General features: G+C 50.9%; 1 protein-coding gene across 1 annotated transcript in view; it reads right to left on the reverse strand.

Moving 5' to 3' along the window:
• The window catches only part of SHC2 (SHC (Src homology 2 domain containing) transforming protein 2), a 33,120-nt gene that overhangs the window by 5,799 nt on the left and 8,153 nt on the right, over positions 1–19,168 (reverse strand). Inside the window, exons 4-13 of the mRNA XM_006876726.1 lie at positions 18,312–18,382; positions 14,875–14,935; positions 14,622–14,741; positions 13,026–13,079; positions 12,790–12,841; positions 12,576–12,702; positions 10,622–10,775; positions 9,717–9,780; positions 5,739–5,897; positions 1,954–2,252 (exon numbers count right to left, since the gene is read on the reverse strand). Of these exons, the coding sequence (XP_006876788.1) occupies positions 1,954–2,252; positions 5,739–5,897; positions 9,717–9,780; positions 10,622–10,775; positions 12,576–12,702; positions 12,790–12,841; positions 13,026–13,079; positions 14,622–14,741; positions 14,875–14,935; positions 18,312–18,382 (1,161 nt within the window). The remainder of the gene's footprint in view (positions 1–1,953; positions 2,253–5,738; positions 5,898–9,716; positions 9,781–10,621; positions 10,776–12,575; positions 12,703–12,789; positions 12,842–13,025; positions 13,080–14,621; positions 14,742–14,874; positions 14,936–18,311; positions 18,383–19,168) is intronic.

The following is a 19,168-nucleotide window of genomic DNA, read 5'->3' on the forward strand; positions in this document are numbered from 1 at the left end:
GGGGCCATGACAGTGAGTGGGGTGACCAGGCAGTAAGGGGAGGACCCAGTTTGGGGGTCCCTGCACTTGCCCCTGCCTCTTCCAGCTGTGTAATGCCAGGAAGATGCACAACCTCCCTCAATCTGAGCTGGAAACAAAAATACTGAGTCACACTAACCCTAACCTAAGGGGAGTCCTAAGGGGTCACCTGGGCAGTCTTAGCTCATAAAATGCTTTGTGAACTCTGAGAAAGCTCAAAACTTTCCAAGCACCTGCTCATTGGGGAAATACCCCCTACACCTAATGCCCTTGGATACTGGGAGATGCTTTATAAACCCTGAGACTCCTTATAAATAGGAAAATGCTCCATAAACACCAAGGCAAATTGAAAAACACTTTGTAAACCCTAGAATTCTTTAGAAATCAGAGAAAACTAGATTTCCGGGGCTTGAAGACATCAACAACTGTAAGGTGCATCGGTATTTTGTACACCACCAGGAAAAGCAGCTCAGTTAAATAATAATGTTGTTCGAAGATGTAATTGATGATTTAAAAAAAAAAAAAGGGGGGGGGATCCAGATTTCAGAGATCCCAAAGTGAAGATAGACTATGAAACCAGCCCAGCAGTAACTTGTAGGCCCTCCCAAACTGTAACATTCTTTGTACACCTTAAAATACATCAGAAATGGAAATACTGTGACCATCACTCAAGGCATTAATTAGCGTTTGTAAGACCCTGTCAGTGATGATAAAATGTGGAAACACACACACACACAAACATGCAGCTTGGAACCGATGAAACGCGGTACTTTGTAAACCCTGAATAAGATTATAACTGGGAAAGGTTTTGAAAATTCGAAAAAACTTCAAAAACTGGGAGATCTTCTGTAAGCCTTGATGTTCCTTTTAAACTGGAAAATATTTTGTAATTCTAAATCAAAACAAATTCACCGCCCCATGAGTGGATCTCAGCTCATAGTAATCTACAGGGCAGACAAGAACTACTTCATAGGGTTTCCTAGGCTGGTGGCGCACTGCAGGATAGCACTGGGTCCTAAGGTCCGTCTGAACCGCAAGGCTGAAGGTTCAAATTCACCGGCCGCTCCTCCGAAACCCTACATAGGGTCGCTGTGACTCGATGGCACCTAACAACGATCTTTAGGAAAGTAGACTGTATAATCATCATTCTCCTGTGAAGTAGCTGGTGGGTTCAAACCGCCAACCTAGCCATTAGCAAGTGGGTGCGTCAGAGGTTTAAGGGACTTTTTATCTGAAAAAGACTTCCTAAAGCATAAAGGGCCTCCCCAGCACTGGGCAGAGGGGAGCTGGAGGCTGCATCGCCTCACCTGAAGCAGTGGCTGGAGATTCAGGGCGAAAGGACTCCCAACATAGGGAGTTGAACGAAAGACCAAGTGCCCAGACTACAGACACAGGTCCCAAAGAATAATGAGCAGGGCAGTTCTGGGCCGCTCGGTGTCTGAAGGACGGCGCCTTCCGCTTCCAGCAAACGCGCTCTCAACGCCCAACTCTACAAATGAGCTTCCGGAAGCTCAGAGGGCCTGGAGCCACCCTGGTCACTCTCCAGGCTGAGGCCCCGCCCCCTGATCCAGTCCCGCCCCCGGTGGGCCCGCCCCCTGCTCCCCTCCAGCACCGGTCCAGGCCCCTCCCATCAAGGCCCCGCCCCCTGTACCTACCAGTACCAGGCCCCTCTCACCCAGGCCCCACCCCCTGATCCAGTCCCGCCTTTGGTGGTACCGCCCCCTGTTCCCTATCAGCACCAGGCCCCTCCCATCAAGGCCCCACCCCCTGATCCAGTCCCGCCCTCGGTGGTACCGCCCCTAACGGTGGCACCAAATCCCGCCCCGTTTCCTACGGGTACCAGGTCCAGGCCCCTCCCATCAAGGCCCCGCCCCCTGTTCCCTATCAGCACCAGGCCCCTCCCATTAAGGCTCCGCCCCCTGCCCCTGGCCTTACCACGCCCTCAGGGTCCACGAGCAGCAGATGCTTAGGCTGCCCCAGGTGCATGCCTGTCAGCACGTACTGCCCCGGGTTGGTGACGCTGTCCCGAACCAGGAAATCTCCATCGACCCGAAGCAATTTCTCCGCTGCTCGGCGGCTCATCCGGCCGTGGTACCAGGGCTCCTGCCTCAATTGTTCTTCCGTAGGGGCGATGGGAGCCCTGCGGGTCGGGGGGCTCGGCCACTGGTCCTCCAAGGGAGTGGGGGCCGCCGCTACCGAACACTCGTGGAGCTTCAGGGCATCCTCGAAGGGTCCTGAAGGGCAGAGGACAGAACGATGGAAAGGTGGTTAGCCATCCAATACTGACACCTGCTGTGTATTAGCCCCTGCGCCAGGCTCAGCTGCATGAACGGCAGTGCATGCTGATCTTGTACCCTGCGCTCCGTGGTCTCACTGCCTCAACTCATTATTCAATAAGTTCTCTCAGATGTTTGTGGTCGCTGGTAGGTGTCATGGAGTGGCTTCCGACCCCATGCACAGCATACAAACAAACCACTGCACTGTGCATTCTTCACAACGTTGTTATGTTTAAGCCCACTGCCACTGTTGTCAAGCCATCGCACTGAGGGTCTTCTGTTTTTCATTGACCTTTACCAAACGTGATGACCTTTTCCAGGGACCGGTCCCCTCCTGATATCCATACAAATGGAGAAAAGATTGAAGTTGTCAAAGACTCTGTTTTGCTTGGATCAACCATCAACACTCATGGAAGCAGCAGTCAAGAAATCAAACAACATAATGCACTGGGAAAATCTGCTGCACAAGACCTCTCGAAAGTGTTGAAGAGCAAAGATGTCAGCTTGAGGACTAAGGTGCACCTGATCCAAGTTCAATAATCTCATGTGCATGCATGTGAAAGTTGGACAGTGAATAAGGAAGACTGTAGAAGAACTGATGCATTTGAATTAATGGTGTTGGAGGCGAATCTTGAAAGTACCATGGGCTGCCAAATGAACAAATAGATCTGTGTTGGAAGAAGTACAGCCAGAGCGCTCCTTGGAGGTCAGGATGGCCAAAATTCATCTCTCATACTTCGAACATATTATCAGGAGGGACAAGTCAATGGAGAAGGAATATCATGTTTGTTAAAGTGGAGGGTCAGAGAAAAAGAGGCAGACCCCCCGCAACAAGATGGATTGGCAGTGACAGCAGCAATAGGTTTAAAGGCAGCAAAAATTGTGAGGTTGGCCCACAACCAGGGAGTGTTTCGTTCTGTAGTGCATAGGGTCGCTATGAGTCGGTACCAGCTCAATGTCACCCAACAACAACGTCCCTCCTGATAACATGACCAAAGTATCAGAGACAAAGTCTCACCATCCTCACTTCTCAGAAAAAAACCAGTTGAAGTTCTTCTAAAACAAATTTGTTCATTCTTTTGACAGTCCGTGGTATCAATCAGCATTCGTCACCAACACCGTAATTCAAATAAGTCTATGCAAATAATGCAGCCATCCTTCCTTTCCTATGTTTTCACAAATTTGTTTTTCTTCTCTTGTCACGTTTGCTTCCTTTCAATGTTCTTGTCTTATTTCATTGATCAAGCCCTACAGAACTATGCTATACACTCACGGTGACAGCAGGCATCTCTTTGGTTTCCAACTCTAATAGAAAATCTATCAATGTGTTGCCGGGCACATATTTGCCACACGTTTATAGCCCCAAAGGCATATAACAAGGGGCTATTATGTGGTTTACAATTATGAAAGGTGTGTCAGAATTGTGTACTTTCACCATACGTGGTCAATCTGCATACTGAGCAAATAATCTGAGAAACTGGACTCTGTGAAGAATACAGCATCAGGATTGAGGGAAGCCTCATTAACAACCTGTGACATGCACATTAACAACCTGTGATATGCACATGGCACAACCTTGCTTGCTGGAAGTGACAAGGACTTGAAGCACTTACTGATGAAGATCTAAGACAACAGCCATCGGTATGGATTACACCTCAATTTAAAGAAACCAAACGTGTTAAAAAGCAAAGATATAACTTTGAGGACTAAGGTGCACCTGACTCAAGCCACGGTGTTTTTAATCACTTTATATGCTCCTCAGAAACCCTATACAGGGTCGCTATGAGTTGGCACTGACTTGACGGCACTTAACAACAACATATGCATAGGAAGTTGGGCAATGAATAAGCAAGACCATAGAGGACTCGATGCATTTGAATTACGGTGTTGGTGAAGAGTTACTGTAAGTACCATGAGCTGCAAGAACCAACAAATGTATTTCGAAAGAATTAGCACCAAGGATGCTCCTTAGAAGCAAGAAGGTGAGAGTCTATCTCATTTACTTTGGACATGTCATCAGGAGGGGACCAGTCCCTGGAGAAGGACATCTTGGAAAAATAGAGGACCAGCAAAAAAAGAAGGCAGTCAGTAAGAAGGGTTGACAAGCGACTACAGCAATGGGCTCAAATGTTACTGTGAGAATGGCTAAGGACCAGGTAGTGTTTCATTCTGTTGTACACGAGGTCGCTGTGGGTCGGAACCAATTCTGCGGCACCTATGACAAGAACAATAGGAATCTGACCGATAATTAATGCGTTGCACGCCACTTGCCCTCTCTGAACCTCAGTATGTTCCTTTGTTGAATGGGGGTTTGGGGAATGAGTTTGCTAAAAGCAAAAGTCAGTCTCCTTCAGACACTGAGTGACCCAGAACCCTGCCCTGACCCTTATTGTCTGGGAGCTGTGTCTGTGGTTTGGGCACCTGGCTATTCGGTCCTTGTGTGTGTGGGGTGGATCCTTCCTCTCTGAAGCGCCATCCAGCAGCCTCACGCTCCCACAAACATGTGATCTGCTCTAGCCAATAAGCACACTCATCTCCTCCTCCTGGCCAGAGGTTGGTTCAGGAGTGAGCACATGACCCAGGTTGGGCAAATCAGAGGCAACCCTGGGATTTTTCAAGAAGGGGCTGCTCTCAGCTGGCTTTGCTCAACTGGCATCACTGGGTCATCTCGTCACCCAGGGGACAGTCTACCTCAAAAGGAAGCTTAAGCCCTAAGAAATGGGGGTTATCTCTCCTCTGTACCGGGGGGCCACACCAGTTGGTGCTCAATAAATGTTAATGCATGGTGTCACCACATTAATGTTATTATATGTCACCAGGATAGTGTTTATGTTGTGTTAATATATATCCGTGTCCTGTTACTATTAGCTTATGTAACAGAAGACACTTATGGTGTCAGATGGAGGGAGAGGAGTGTTTTAGAGGAGGGAGGAGACCCCGCCTGGGCCAGCTAGCAGCCAACGCAGGAGGATGAAATTGCTATGGTGGGAAATGAGGAAGAATACCTTAGACACTTCAGATGAGGAAGGACAGTCCTCCACCATCAAACCATGCTCCCCAGCCATCACTCTACTAAGGTGCGATCTAGACCTCCCCCATCAGATTACACAATTGCATTCAGGTATGGGGAGCAGGCCTCCACCCTTGGATTGGCCACTATTCTCAAGGCTGAGTCCAGGCCACCATCAGACTGGGTCTCCCCCCTCCTCCGTCCCTCAGGGAGTAGATTAAACTTCCCCCATAGGGAGAAGGGGGCTGTGGTTCCCCTATCAGACCTCACAGCTGAATGGGGAGGCTTCCAGTATCAGACTGGGCATTCTTTGGGGGTAAAATTCAGGTCTCCCCGTTCAGGTGGGCCTCCTGCATTTGCCTGGTCTGCTCTCTCCAGCTGGTATTCCCCCTCGATGGGTCTCCCCTCCCCACTCCGGCTGCCCCCCAACATACGCATGTCAAATAGGTCCTTCTGAGGGCTCTCCTCAGGCTGTGGGGGTGTAGCCTTCTCCTGCTCCACAGCATCCAGACCCTGCGTGTTGACATAGAGGTGGTCCTCGTAGTCGTGGGGCCCCCTGGCATCTGCCTGCACATAGCCGTCCCCTGGCCGGGCTAGGGAAGTGGGGACAGGTGGTGTGGTCAGCTGGGGAGAGCCCTGGATGATCATCCATCTGGACCCTTCTCCATATGCAGCCACCAGCCTCCCCCGTATAGAAACCCCACAACACAGCCCAAACGAAGTAGCTTACAAACCCATAAAAACTCCATCAACAACCAATCAGGCTGAAGCGGACAATGGGACTGGTGGGGGGGCACCAAGGTCGTCCCCTAGGAGGGACATTTGCCCACTCCAACCCTAAATCCCAGGGCCAAGTCTTTCAAAAGAAACCCCAAATCTGATTTTTATGTTCAGTCTCCACATTTACAAAATCATAAGGGTGAATCTTTTCTCCCTGTGATTGCGTGACGGGCCTGACACGGTGAAGCTGTTTGTTCCCTTTGGGAGCTTTGCAAGGTTTGCTTTCTCTTCTTTTTCACATTTCGGTTTTGAATGTCTTTCCCGCTTTCATTCCTGTGGTTCAAAATCACAGCTATGAATAAGGTATCCTCAGAGGAGTTCCCTCCAGATTCAGCCGGGTCCTGAACAAACCGCCTCTGAGAGATGGAGATGGGCTCTGGGTCATTTCAGCCTCAAAGTGTCTCATGAAACCGTGAGATGGAGAAGCCAGATTGGAAGTGACATTTAAGGGCAAATTCGTTGCCATCTGGCTTTCTCTGAACTGTCCATAAATGTTGTTGTTAAGTGCCATCAAGTCAGATCCTACTCACAATGACCGTGTGTAGGGTTTCTGAAGCTTTTTTTTTATTTAACAGGAACAGAAAGCCTCATCTTTCTCCCACCAGCCGCCGACCCTGTGTCTCCTAGTCCAGTGCTTGTCCTATGGAGCCATCATGCTCCCTCCTTATAAGCTGATGTTTGAACTTTCCATGCAGGGACTTTGTGATTCACTCACTCATGCCACTAAGTTGATCCGACTCATAGCCACACTGAAAATCTTTACGGGAGCAGACGGCTTAATCTTTCTCCCACAAGCAATTGGTGGCCAACAGCGCAACCTTATGGTCAACAGCCCGATGCTTATTCCACAGCTCCACTAAGTTTCCTTATTACATACACAGAGTCGAGGTCAACCCGCAGCAGCCCTTAGGCCAGACTAGAACCGTTCCCTAGGGTTTTCGAGGCTGTCAATCTTTACTCGACGCAGAGTCTAGCATCACCTCACAGACTTGAGTTCGAATCCCAGGTCTGTCTTCTGTCCACGTCTCTGCACCTCAGACTGTGCATTTATAAAGCACAGCTTCTTGATACAGCAGAGAGAGGACTGAAGTGTTAGAACAGTGTGAATACTAACACTGGCTGCTGAGGGGATGAGAGGCCTCAGAACAGCCTTCCCTCCCAGTCAGCCCAGAGCGGGTACCAATCCCCCGTGCCCCGACCCACCTTGAATAGTCAGGGAAGGGTGCCAGGAAACAAAGCAAAGCTGGGGCATCCAGAGTAGGAGCGAATGTGTTGCATGGAGTGGTTGCTTGGTGGAAGCGTTCCTGGATGTTGCAGCTGGGGCAGTGATGTCTTGGTAGGAGTTCTTAGCAGAGACATGGGGAAGGCAAGCTAAGAAGCACTAACAGTGTGTGCAGAGGCACCGGGAGCAGGAAACACTGAGGAGCCCTGGTATTTGAGGGGGAGCAGCCCAGGTTCCAGAGAAAACACAAACCCAGGAGGGAGCTTGGCAACATGTGTGTCCTATAACTGAACCCACAGGCACAGGGAGCTGGGGAGGGTACAAAAACAGCTCTAGTACTTGGGACGATCTCAAACAAAAAGACCAATACAGGTATTAGAGAAGCTGGGGAAGCATGCAGGCAGAGCTGGTGCGCCAGCGGACATGACTGAGGTCCACGCTCCATGTGACCCTGTTTCCACTGGAGGAACACACTGGAGAGGACAGTACGCCAGACAGGAAGGACATCTGTGTGCACAAGGGGAGCTAGAAAGATGCCAAAGGGAAGGGATGGGGGGGGGGGGGGGGCCCAAGTGTGTAAACAAACTCTGGGGGTGGGGAATTCTCAGCAGCTGTTCAGAGCAATGCACCGACATAGAAGTCAGAACTGATGAAGGGAACCAGGTAAGAACCAGAGCCAGGCCCACGGCAGGGGACTTCCTGTGCCGTTGTTTCTCTGGGCACCTAGTTCTAAAAAGGAGCATTGGTGTAGCGCTGTCGGATCAGCACTGGACTGCTAACCACAAGATCGGCAGTTCAAACCCACCAGCTGATCCTCAGAAACCTTATCAGGGTGGCTATGAGTTGGAACCAACTTGATAGCACTCATAATATGGCTAGAAAGTCTTGAGAAAGCATAGGAGTCTGCTTTAATGGTGTGGTGTGGTTACGACACAGTAAGACCTACGAGGAGGAACAGGACAGACTTTGTGGGATGCTCAGGAGGCTACTCTGAGGACGCAGAATGTGGACCGGGCTCCAACGTATGAATAGGAGTTGTCTAGGATCAAGGGAGCTCCCCGGGGGGTGGGCTAGTGGGAGTGTTGGGCCCAAAAGAGCTTTTAACTTTCTCCGTCATGTTTTTTTTTAAGGATTCCTGGTGCTGTGGCGGGCCAGTGTGTCAAGCATTAGGCTGCTAACTGAAAGATCAGAGGTTCAATCCCACCAGCAGGTCCAACGAGACTGTCTGTCCCCATCAAGATTTCGTTTCTGACACATTGTGGAGTAATTTCACCGGGTCCTGCAGGGCCTCTCTAAATCAAAACTGACTCCGTGACTGTGGGTCTTCGGTTTGGGTGGGGCGATGGCCAAGCACTTGGATGCTAGCCGAAAGGTTGGCAGTTCAAACCACCAGCATTTCCAGGGAAGAAAGATCTTGCCAACTATAAAGATGGTTGTTGTTAAGTGCCTTCCAGTTGGTTCCTACTCATAATCATTCTGTACAGGGTTTCTGAGGCTTTTTGAGTCTTTGCAGGAACAGAAAGCCTCATCTTTCTTCCTCGGAGCGGCTAGCAAGCTTGAGCCGTGGACCGTATGGTTTGCAGTCCAGTACTTAATGTAAGGAGCCACCACGCTCCCCTATACAGAATACAGCTGAGAAATCTCTAAGGGCGAGTTCTACTCTAACAGGTGGTGGGGTTGTGAGTCGTGGGGGTTGCTATGAGTCTCAATGAACGCAATGGCACATAACTAATTGATAATTTTGTGCAACGTTGTATATATATGTTGTGCAACTGATAACACGGGATCCTGGTAAGTCTTGACTCTAGAGCATCGCATAATAACGCCAGATGGATTTAAGATGAAATTAGAGTGAGTGGAAAAGGGTAATCAGAGAACTCAGCAAAGCAGAATAAGCCATTGACCCTGGGAAGCTATGCTTTCCAAGTCAGTAAGCGAGAGCGCAGAGTTTCCAGTTTACTCTTCAAACTGTGTATCAGGCAAACATCTGGAGACTCTCACATACCCACAAGCGATGGGGTATTCCACAGTGGGGGAAAAGATGGGGAAGTCTGATGGGTACTTAGGAAGCATGCCAAAACGGATGGTTAGGTGGAGAACATGAACATCATACACCACCGTCTGTGTGAAAATGGGGAGAGGAGCTGTATCTTTAAACCGACTTGAATGTGCACGGGAAACTCGGGACGAGTAAGCGAATCCCTCTTAGTCCTACTGACTGGTAACTTATTGAGGGAGGTGTGCATTCTTTTCGCACCTGGCCATCTGCTTAGACTCTGTGTTTTGAACCACGGGAATGTATTATCACCCTCCAAGATCACACTCCAAAACGTGAAGATACACAGGGCAGCAGGGCAGCTGAGGCAGGGACTGGTGGGGGAACATCTGTGTGGCCTTGAGACCACCCTACCTGTACCTGAGGGTCCCAGATCCCACAGAAGGCCACGGGCATCTCTTCGAGCAGGAGATGTTCCCTTAAAAAAGAAGGGTGTGGGGCCCCCCCTTTGAATATGCAAGCTCCTCTTTCCCAGTCCAGCACCCTAGTCTCCCACCCCCACCTCCCAAGTGTCTGGAGACATGGAGACAGATGTGGCGCTCAGTGATGACCACTACCCACCCACCTTTGTAGCCTCATTGGTCTTCTTTCCACTTTAGAAGGCAGTCTTGTGCTCTCCTGCCACTTGGCACATGCTCTTCCCTTTGCCCGGATACCCTTCCCTACCTCCTCTCCTGACCACCCAATAAAGGTGGTGTCCTGTTGCATGCTCCATCTATCTGCCTTGGTAGCCATATCTCTCCATAATCCAGTCATGATTTTAACTATTTATTCAGTGTCTTGGGATGGGAATCACCTCTGAGATGTTCATGCTATCTAAAGTGTCTGATGTGGGATAGGGCCAAGCAGCCAGCCAGCACCAATCTGTGTCAGCTTTGTGGGTGGATGGATAGGTGAGGGGTAGGGGGATGGGTGCATGGACAGTTGATGGATGGGTGGGGGGGTGGATGGATGGGTGGATGGTCGATGGGTGGGTGGGTGGATGGGTTGGTGGATGGATGGGTGGGTAGAAGGGATGATGGATTGGTGGGTGCATGGATGATGGATGGGTGGGTGGATGGATGGATGGATGGGTTGGTGAATGGATGGGTGGGTGGATGGGTGGGTGGATGGATGGATGGGTGGGTAGGTGGGTGGATGGGTAGATGGGAGGGCAGGTGGTTGGGTGAGTGAGTTTGTGGATGGGAGGATGAATGGATGAATGAGGAAAAGGCAAGCAGGAGGAGAGGAAATGCCTCATCATGAATATGGGAACTGACCTGGCCAAGAGCACCCAGGGCGCAGGGCTGTGACGGGGCCAGCCGTGAGTCCACCAGCCCACCTAGGGGTGGCTCCTTCCCAGGGATGCTGTTGTAGTAATTGTGTTCTGCTGCCTCCTCATCCCCCCAGGCCGAGTCCTCTAGCCCGGTCAGCCTAGGAGGGAACAGACAGCAACTGAGGGAGCCCATGAAGGGGCCCCAGCTCTCAGAAGGCAGAATCAGTCTCCCAAGGCCAAAGCTTTCTGCAGTGGCATGATCCAGGCCCAAGGACACTCAAGCCAGGAGAGCTGAGTTCAAATCCCGCTCCCCCACAACCTATCCCAGATCATAGAGCTCAAAGGAAACACGTGTCCAGTGAGTGACAGGCCCTCTCGCTCCTCATCTTTAATGTGGGGACACCTCTCAGGACCACGGCACAAACACCCAAAAGTCCTGGTAAAGGCCGGCATCTACCCTGAACTGCCCACCAGGAAGCCGGGGCCTGATGTTGACATTTTGCTGGAGCAGGCTGGGAAGAAGACCCATCAGCACTGATTGCATTTCTAGAAACTTATCCAACAATTACCTTTGCAGGGGAATGTGGTTAGAGCAACCTGGCCTTGGACGAGACATTGGGTAGATCAATGAGTCAGGGACACAGCAGAACATGACAAAGAGGTAAAAACAGAGGCAGGTCCAGGTGTGGAACAACCTCTCCGACCCAGTAGGTGAGAAACAACATGCTTCAGCAACAGAAACCTCCTTCTACTGATTACATTTTTATCACATGTGTATCTTGCATTCATAATCATTAATAGATGTTTAAATAGTGACCTCCTCTTTCCCAGGAGCCCCACCCATTGCCCTGAAGTAGATTCTGACTTATAGCGACCCTATGTAGGGTTTCTGAAGCTGTTCATCTTTGTGGGAGCAGAAAGTCTCATCTTTCTCCCAAGGAGAGGCTGGTGGGCTGAAACCGCTGATTTGGTGGTTCACAGTCCAGTTCTTAGCCTCGGGGGCCACTGTGTACTACAGACTAATACTGCTCCTTGGGACCCCTAGTGTAGCACTGTAGAATAAGTGCTGGACCAAAGGGTCAGTTTGAGCTGCAAGGCCAGTGGTTCAAACTCACCAGTTGCTCCTTGGAAACCCTATACAGGGTTGCTATGAGTCATAACTGACTCGAAGGCACTTAACAACAACAAAGGTTTCTGAGACTGTAAATCTTTACGGGAACGGACAGCCTCATGTTTCTCTTGCAGAGTGGATAGTAGATTTGAATCGCTGACCTTGAGGTTAGCAGCCCAATGCAGAGCCCACAGCACCACAAACCACAGCCTACTTGTACACAAGGGGCGAGCTGGGATGGTCTGTAAACTTTTAAACAATCAAACTGTTTTTGAGCCCTTGGGAAAACATCAAAAGACTAACATTTTGCCATATGTGACAATTGTATGAAATTCAGATTTCAGTGTCTGTAAATAAAGTTTCATGACCCGCGACCACACAGTAGCTTGTATAAGTACCATTATCTGAGGCTGCTTTTGCTGAGCGGACCAGACTGCCAGGCTCCAACAGCAGACAATGTTTACTACCTGGCCCTTTGCAGAGGTGTCCGGGACATGGTCTAGACTAAGAATAGACTGTCTAATCGACTTAGAAGGGTCCTACAGGCACCCGCACCACTGGGGTTATGGGAACTGGAGTGTTCCACCCTCACCTAGACCTGGTGGGTTTGTTCTGTTGTTAAGTGTTCTGGAGCTAGCTCCGACTCATAGAGACCCTACATAGGGTTTCCGAGGAGCAGCCGGTGAGTTTGAACCTTGCGATACAGTGCAATCCTACACCAGAACTTCGACCTGGGGGGGTAGGGGGTGCTTTCATGGCGGCTTTTTACAGCTGGTTGAACAATTAAGTCCGACAACCCAAGGAGATAGAGATTCCAACCCAGGCGCGGAGGGCCGAGGCCACTGACCTCTCCGGAGGCACCACCACCTTGGGGGGGCTGTGCAGGTACTGCTTGAATCGCAGCTCGAAGGCCTGGCCCACCGTACTGATGACACTCTGCGCGAGGCCGCCACAGCATTCCAGGATGTGACAGGCTACGGGGCATGCGTTAGGGCTGCGTCAGGGCTGCGGCTAGCCAATGCACCCACAGGTACCCGCCCGGCCTCCCGCCACAGCCTCACCTCGCTGGTTGATGGGGTCCTTGGCGACGTAGGCGACGTAATCCGTCATGTCCTAAGAGAGAGCAGTCAGCAGGGCCTGCTCGTGCCAGCCCATCCTGGACTCCTGACCAGCCACCCCAGCCACGTAGTGGGGATGGGACCTAGTGGATTCCAGGAGGGGCCTGGGAAGGGCGAGTGGGTCTCCGGTTGGAGGGGCAGAGGGGCTGGAAGTCCTCCACCCACCAGCCCAGCCTCACCGTGTCACCACCGGACGCGAAGGAGATGGACTGCATGTGGTGGTTAGCGATGGTCTGTGCGCAGAGAGACGTCTGGTCACGGGCTTGGAGCTGGGTGGGCCCCCAGGCAGGGGGGCAGTGGGCCAGGGACAAACGGATGGGGGGAGGGATCCGCCAAGACCACACAGAGTCCAGCTGGGCCCTGGGGACCTCAGTTTGTGCCCAGGTCAAGAAGGAGTCCACCCTACCTCAAGGTCACGCAACACGTGTGAGAGGGCAAACAACCCCTTATAGGTAGACACCCTGTTATGCACGCACACACACATGTACGCAGGCAGACACAGACACACCAACACACATTAGCTCCCCTCTGACACAGACAGACACATCAACCTGTACTCTCGCTCACACACACACAACCAGTCAACAGTCCGTTGCCATAGAGTCAGCCGACGCATGGAGTCAGCCGACGCATGGAGTCAGCCGATGCATGGGGACTCTGTGTGTCAGAGTAGAACTGGGTTCCACAGGGTTTTTTCAGTGGCTGATATTTTAGAAGATCGCTATACCTTTCTTTGGAGACACCTGTGCCTCAAACCTCCAGCCTTTCTGTTAGAAGCTGAATTTGTTCACTGTTTACACGACCCAAGGACACTCACACACTAAGATCCCCACAGCAACCACCTGCTCGCACACACGCCTCACAAACGCATACTGGAATGCAGGCTCCCACACATCAGCAGACCCAGACGCTGAACAGCACAGCTTGCCACGCAGACATACACGTGCTCACACACCTGTGCATGCACACACACAATACATCCATCACACACCTGTGCGCTCACGCGAGCGCTCACACACTCACATCTGTGCATGCTCACGCATGTTCAATAACACAATGCACACACCAGCACGCATGCACTCACGTGCATGCACACATCATGAACCCCCACACAAGCACTCACACGTGCATGTAATCACAACGCTCATTCACACGCATGAGCGCACGTGCACACATGTGTACACACACGGGCCTGCAGAAGTTGTGAAACGGCCCCAACTCCTCAATAGTTAACTCCTCTGTCAGTGAGTACGTCTGTGTGTCTTTTTGCGTGCTAATTTCCTGTCTCCTCCTCCTTGTCTGTCTGCCTTGTTCCCAAACCCCAGGGCCAGACAGGGTCAGGCCTGTGACCCCACGGAGCATCCATGTCACCGTTCTCCCTCAAAGCTCTTCTATGCTACTTTGCGGGTCCCGGACCAACTCTGAGGACCGTGAAGCCTCACTCCACCTCGTCGGCTCTCAGAGGTTGGAGCCTGGCAGAATTTGAGCCAGCCAGAGGCACGGGGCGGGGCCTGAAAGAGGCGGTGGGCGGGGCTTGGGTGTGGCCTGAAGTGGGCGTGGGTGAAGGCAGGAGAGGTGCCGGGAGGAGGGGTAGTGGGCTGGACTGAAGGGAGCCGGGTGGGCGAGGCCAGGAGGAGCTTGGCTTGAAAGCGGGTGGTAGAAGGAACTGAAGGTGGGGCTAGCGGGTGGGGTCTGGATGACACGTGACATGGAGGCGGGAAGGGGTTCCCCCTGGAGGAGTGGACTGGGTCGGGGCAGCGCCCGGGCGGCCTCACCTGGCGCGTGGCTGGCACCGAGAGGTTGAGACCATCGATGGAGATGTTGACCGCGATACTCATGCCGGCAAAACGTAGGTTGCTCTTGCCCAGGATGGAGGCCAGCGCCTTGTTGGGGGCCTGGAGGGAAAGGGGATAGCGCCCCCGAACAGGGCGGGACTCGGGCTTGAGCACTGGGAAGGGGCCGCAGAAGGGTTCAAGCTGGGACATGGGTTCCATCCCCGCCTCCAACTCTGCCCAGCTCCTCACTCACCTTCTTCTTCCAGGACCCCCGGACCCCCGGCACAGCCTCATGGAGGCGGTTGATGGCTTCCCTGTAATGGAGGGGAGCAGGGATCAGAGAGCTCGGAGCAGAGCCGAGGGGGTGTAGAGATGGAGGCCCCAGAGGCTGAGCACTTTGAGAGAGGACTCGAGGATTCAGAGAAGGGTAGGGGGGCAAGAGAAGGGTGCGAGGTGAACAGGAGGAGGGGAGAGAGGGAGCTGAGACTGAGAAAAGGGCTTAATTCCACCCCGCTGTCTGTCAGTTTGTCTACAGTGGTGGCTGGTGTGTGGCTGTAATGCTGGAAACCCTAAAATCCTCAGCACCTGCAAACATGGCCTTGTTTAGAAACAAAATCTTCGCTGTTACTGCTATTAAGTGGTCCTTGGAAGCCAGGATGGCCAAACTTCGTCTCTCATACTTCGGACATATTGTCAGGAGGGAGCAGTCGCTGGAGAAGGATATCATGATTGGTAAGGTGGAGGGTCAGAGACAAAGAGGAAGATGGGTTGGCAAAGTGGCAGCATCGATGGGCTCAAGCGTGGCAGCAATAGTGAGGTTGGCCCAGGATCGGGCAGTGTTTCGTTCTGTTGTGCACTGAGTCGGTACCCACTAGTTGGCACCTAACAACAACAGGATTACCCATGGTGGACAGGTTTCAGCTGAGCTTCCAGATTATGATAGCCAAGGAAGAAGGAGAGACAAACTACTTCTGGATGTTTAGTCACTGAAACACTATGAAGAACACCAGAATGTTGTCACAACGTGGCACTGTAGGATAACCACTGGACAGGTAACCACAAGGTTGGCAGTTCAAACCCACCCGGCTGCTGCTTGGAAACTCTACACAGGGTCGCTATGAGTCGGAACCAACTCAACAACACTTAACAACAATTGTCACAGTGGCAGTCCCAATGGACTCAAGTGTAACAATTGTGAGGACGGAGCAGGACCACAGTGTTTCATTCTGTTGACTCTACGGCACCTAACAATAACAGCAACATCCTGGTGGCACGATGATATAAGTATTGGAGTGCTGGCCTTTGCAAACTTGGTAGTTCAAACCCACCAGGAGAAAGGTGAGGCCATCTGATCCCGTCTTGGAAACCCCATATTGAGTCCTGCTGTGGCTCTGTAGCAAAGCACTGGACTGCTAACTACAAGGTTGGCAGTTCAAACCCACTCCTTGGAAACCCTGTTGGAACCAACTCAATGGCACCTAACAACAACCACATGAGTCTGAATGGACCGATGGTAGTGAGTTTGATACTGGGGTTGAATTGAAGTCCTTAAAAAGGTTATGTTGAACCCCTAAAATCCTTAGATTTTATATCTGCAAACATGCCCTCGTTTAGAAAACAGCCTTGGCTGTTACTGTTGTTAAGTGCCTTTGGGTCGGTTTTGTCTCATAGCAACCCTGTGTACGTTTTCCGAGGCTGTGCATCTTTACAGGAGCAGAAAACCCCATCTTCCTCCTGTGAAGTGGCTGGTGGGCTTGAACCATCAACCTTGTGATTCGCAGTCCACTGCTTCTACAGAGCCACTGTGCTCCCCTGGGTCTTGGAAGATACCATTAAATTAGAATTGTCGTTAAGTGCCGTCAAGACTGTTCTGACCCACAGTGACCTTTTATAGGTTTTCCGAGGAGAGGCTGGTAAGCTTGAACCACCGACCTTGCAGTTTAAACTGATTTTGCAATCTAGTGCATTAACCCTCTGCGCCAGCAAAGTAAAGCCCACTGCAATCGAGTGGTCTCTAACTCCCAGTGACTCTATGGGATAGAGTGGGGCTGCTCCCGAGGGCTTCCGAGACTCTAAATCTTCACGGGAACAGACAGCTTCAGCTTTCTCCTGAAGAGTGACTGGTGAGTTTGAACCGCCGACCTTGCGGTTCTTACCCTAACGCTTAGTCCAATGTGCCACCAGGACGCCTTACAACGAAGTATAAGTCGATTCTGACTCATGTCCACCCACATGTGATAGAGCAAAATCATGCTCCATAAGATTTTCAATAGCTGAGTTTTGGGGAGCGATGACCAGGACTTTGTTCCAAAGCACATCTAAGTGAACTCGAACGTCCAAGCTTTCAGTTAGCAACCAAGCTTGTAAACCATTTGCACCACCCTGGGACTGCTACAGTTACCACGTTGTTGTTGAGTGTGTAAGTCAGTTAGCTGACTTATAGTGTTTCTGAGGAGCAGCTGGTAGGTTTGAACCGTTGACCTTATGAATCGCAGTCCTGTGCTGATCTTATAGCATCACACCAGCGCTTCACAGTTATCACTGTTGTTGTCAAGTGCCCGTGAGTTCACTCCTGGGTATGTACCCAAAAAAACTGAAAACATACATCCACAAGGAGACTTGTGCACACAAGTTGACATCAGCGGAATTCATAACAGACAAAAGGTGAAAATAATCAAATGTTCACAGGTGGATAAATGGGCGCACAAAATGGGGTTCATCCATACAGCAGAGTATTATTGAGCCATAAAAATAACTGATGAGCTCAACCATAAGGACAATTCTGAAGGCAGCCCAGGACGGGTCAGTGTTTCTTCTGTTGTCGATGAAGTCACTGAGTCGGTAGCCACTCGACAGCGCCTAACCGTAACACCTGCATGTACCACAAGTGGACGGACTTTGCAAGCATTAGTCTTAGTCAAAGAAGCCAGACATCGACATGCAATATACAAGATAGACAAATTCATAGATAGAAAATGGATTCGTGCTTCTCCAGGAGCTGAGGGAGAGGAATGGAGAGTGACAGGTGATAGGTACGGGGTTTCCGTTTTGGGCGACGAGAATGTTCTAGAACTAGGGATAAAGGTGATGGCTACACAACTCTGTGAATGTACTAAGATCTGCTGAGTTATACACTTTAAATGAGTGAGTTGTGTGGTCTGTGAGGGATAGCTCATTAGAACTGGCTTTCATAAGCCCAGAGTGAATAGAATAAACCCATTTTCATACACAAAGCAATGCAGGTGCCCCTTGCTCTAAACCCTTTTGTCCACAGCTGTGTGATGTGATGCAGACAGCTCAGAGCATCAGGAATGTAATGTCTCTTCTGGGACTCCCAGACCTCTCCTAGCCCAAAGAAGGGACCAACCCAGAAGCCCTTGGTCCCTGGGACACACTGGGGGACTGTTTGCAAACATCCCTCATGGAGTCTTCTCCACATCCTGCAGCAGCCTGGCTGGACCCAGTATGAAGGAAAAGCTGAGGTCTGTAGATGGGACAAGGGCCGAGCCAGGACCTTCAGATCCACCTCCGTCCCAGGAATCCAATTGTGGCTGAGACAGCCATCCTCAGCTTCCATCCACTAATCAGCTTGGACCCCACTTTTGTCACCCTTGCAAAACCTTGCATCGACAGGCAGAGCTAAGGCTGAGACCCCCAGCCATCCAACCCTTCCCTGTGTCAACGTCTCACCTGGTGACCTGGGTGCGAGTGTTAAAATCCAGGGAACGCATGGACCGGAGGACTTCAATGCAACCCATGTACTAAGGAGGAAAGAAAACAAAGTATTAGGAGAGACAAAGAGCCAGACAGAAGAACCCATCTGGGGTGCCAAGGTCCTCACTTTCTCGTTGCCTCAGCCTCTAGTCCTTCCCTGTCACTGGACAGCTTCTAGCTTTGCTGCCTCAGGACCTTTGCACCTGCTGCTCCCTCTGCTGTTCCTTATGCCTATGAGTTAGAAGCCTGGCTCCTTTCCTATTTATAGGTTTTCTCTGTTGACACCATCACAAAATTCTTCTTGCGTACTGTGTTAGCTTCCTTGTCATCTGGAACATAAGCCCACAAGGATAGGGAGGATGGAGTTTGCCCACATGTGCTTGCCAGGTGGTCATTAAAAGGCAGAGACCTTGCACTACCTAATAGAGTGGCCACTAGTCCTAAGTGGGTCTTTAAATGTAACTGTTTGTGTTTCTAAATGTTGTTTTGTTGTTAGGTGCCATTGAGTTCGTTCTGGGTCATTGTAACTCCAAGTACAACAGAAGGAAACACTGCCCAGTCCACACCATCATCACAATCGTTGTCATGTTGTCATTGTTGTAACCAATGTGTCAATCCACCTCATTGAGAGTCGCCCTCTTTTTCCCTGACCCTTTACTTTACCAAGCCTGATGTCTTCCTCCAAAGACTGGTCCCTCCTGATAACATGACCGACGTCCGGGAAACAAAGTCTCGGCATCTTCATTTTCAAAGAGCATTCTGACAAATTCAGTATTCTTTGCCAACACCATAAATCATTAGTTCTTCTTTGTTGTTGTTGTTAGGTGCCATCG

The sequence above is a fragment of the Chrysochloris asiatica genome, unplaced genomic scaffold, assembly GCF_000296735.1.
Source record: "Chrysochloris asiatica unplaced genomic scaffold, ChrAsi1.0 scaffold00409, whole genome shotgun sequence".
Classification (NCBI taxonomy): Eukaryota; Metazoa; Chordata; class Mammalia; order Afrosoricida; family Chrysochloridae; genus Chrysochloris; species Chrysochloris asiatica.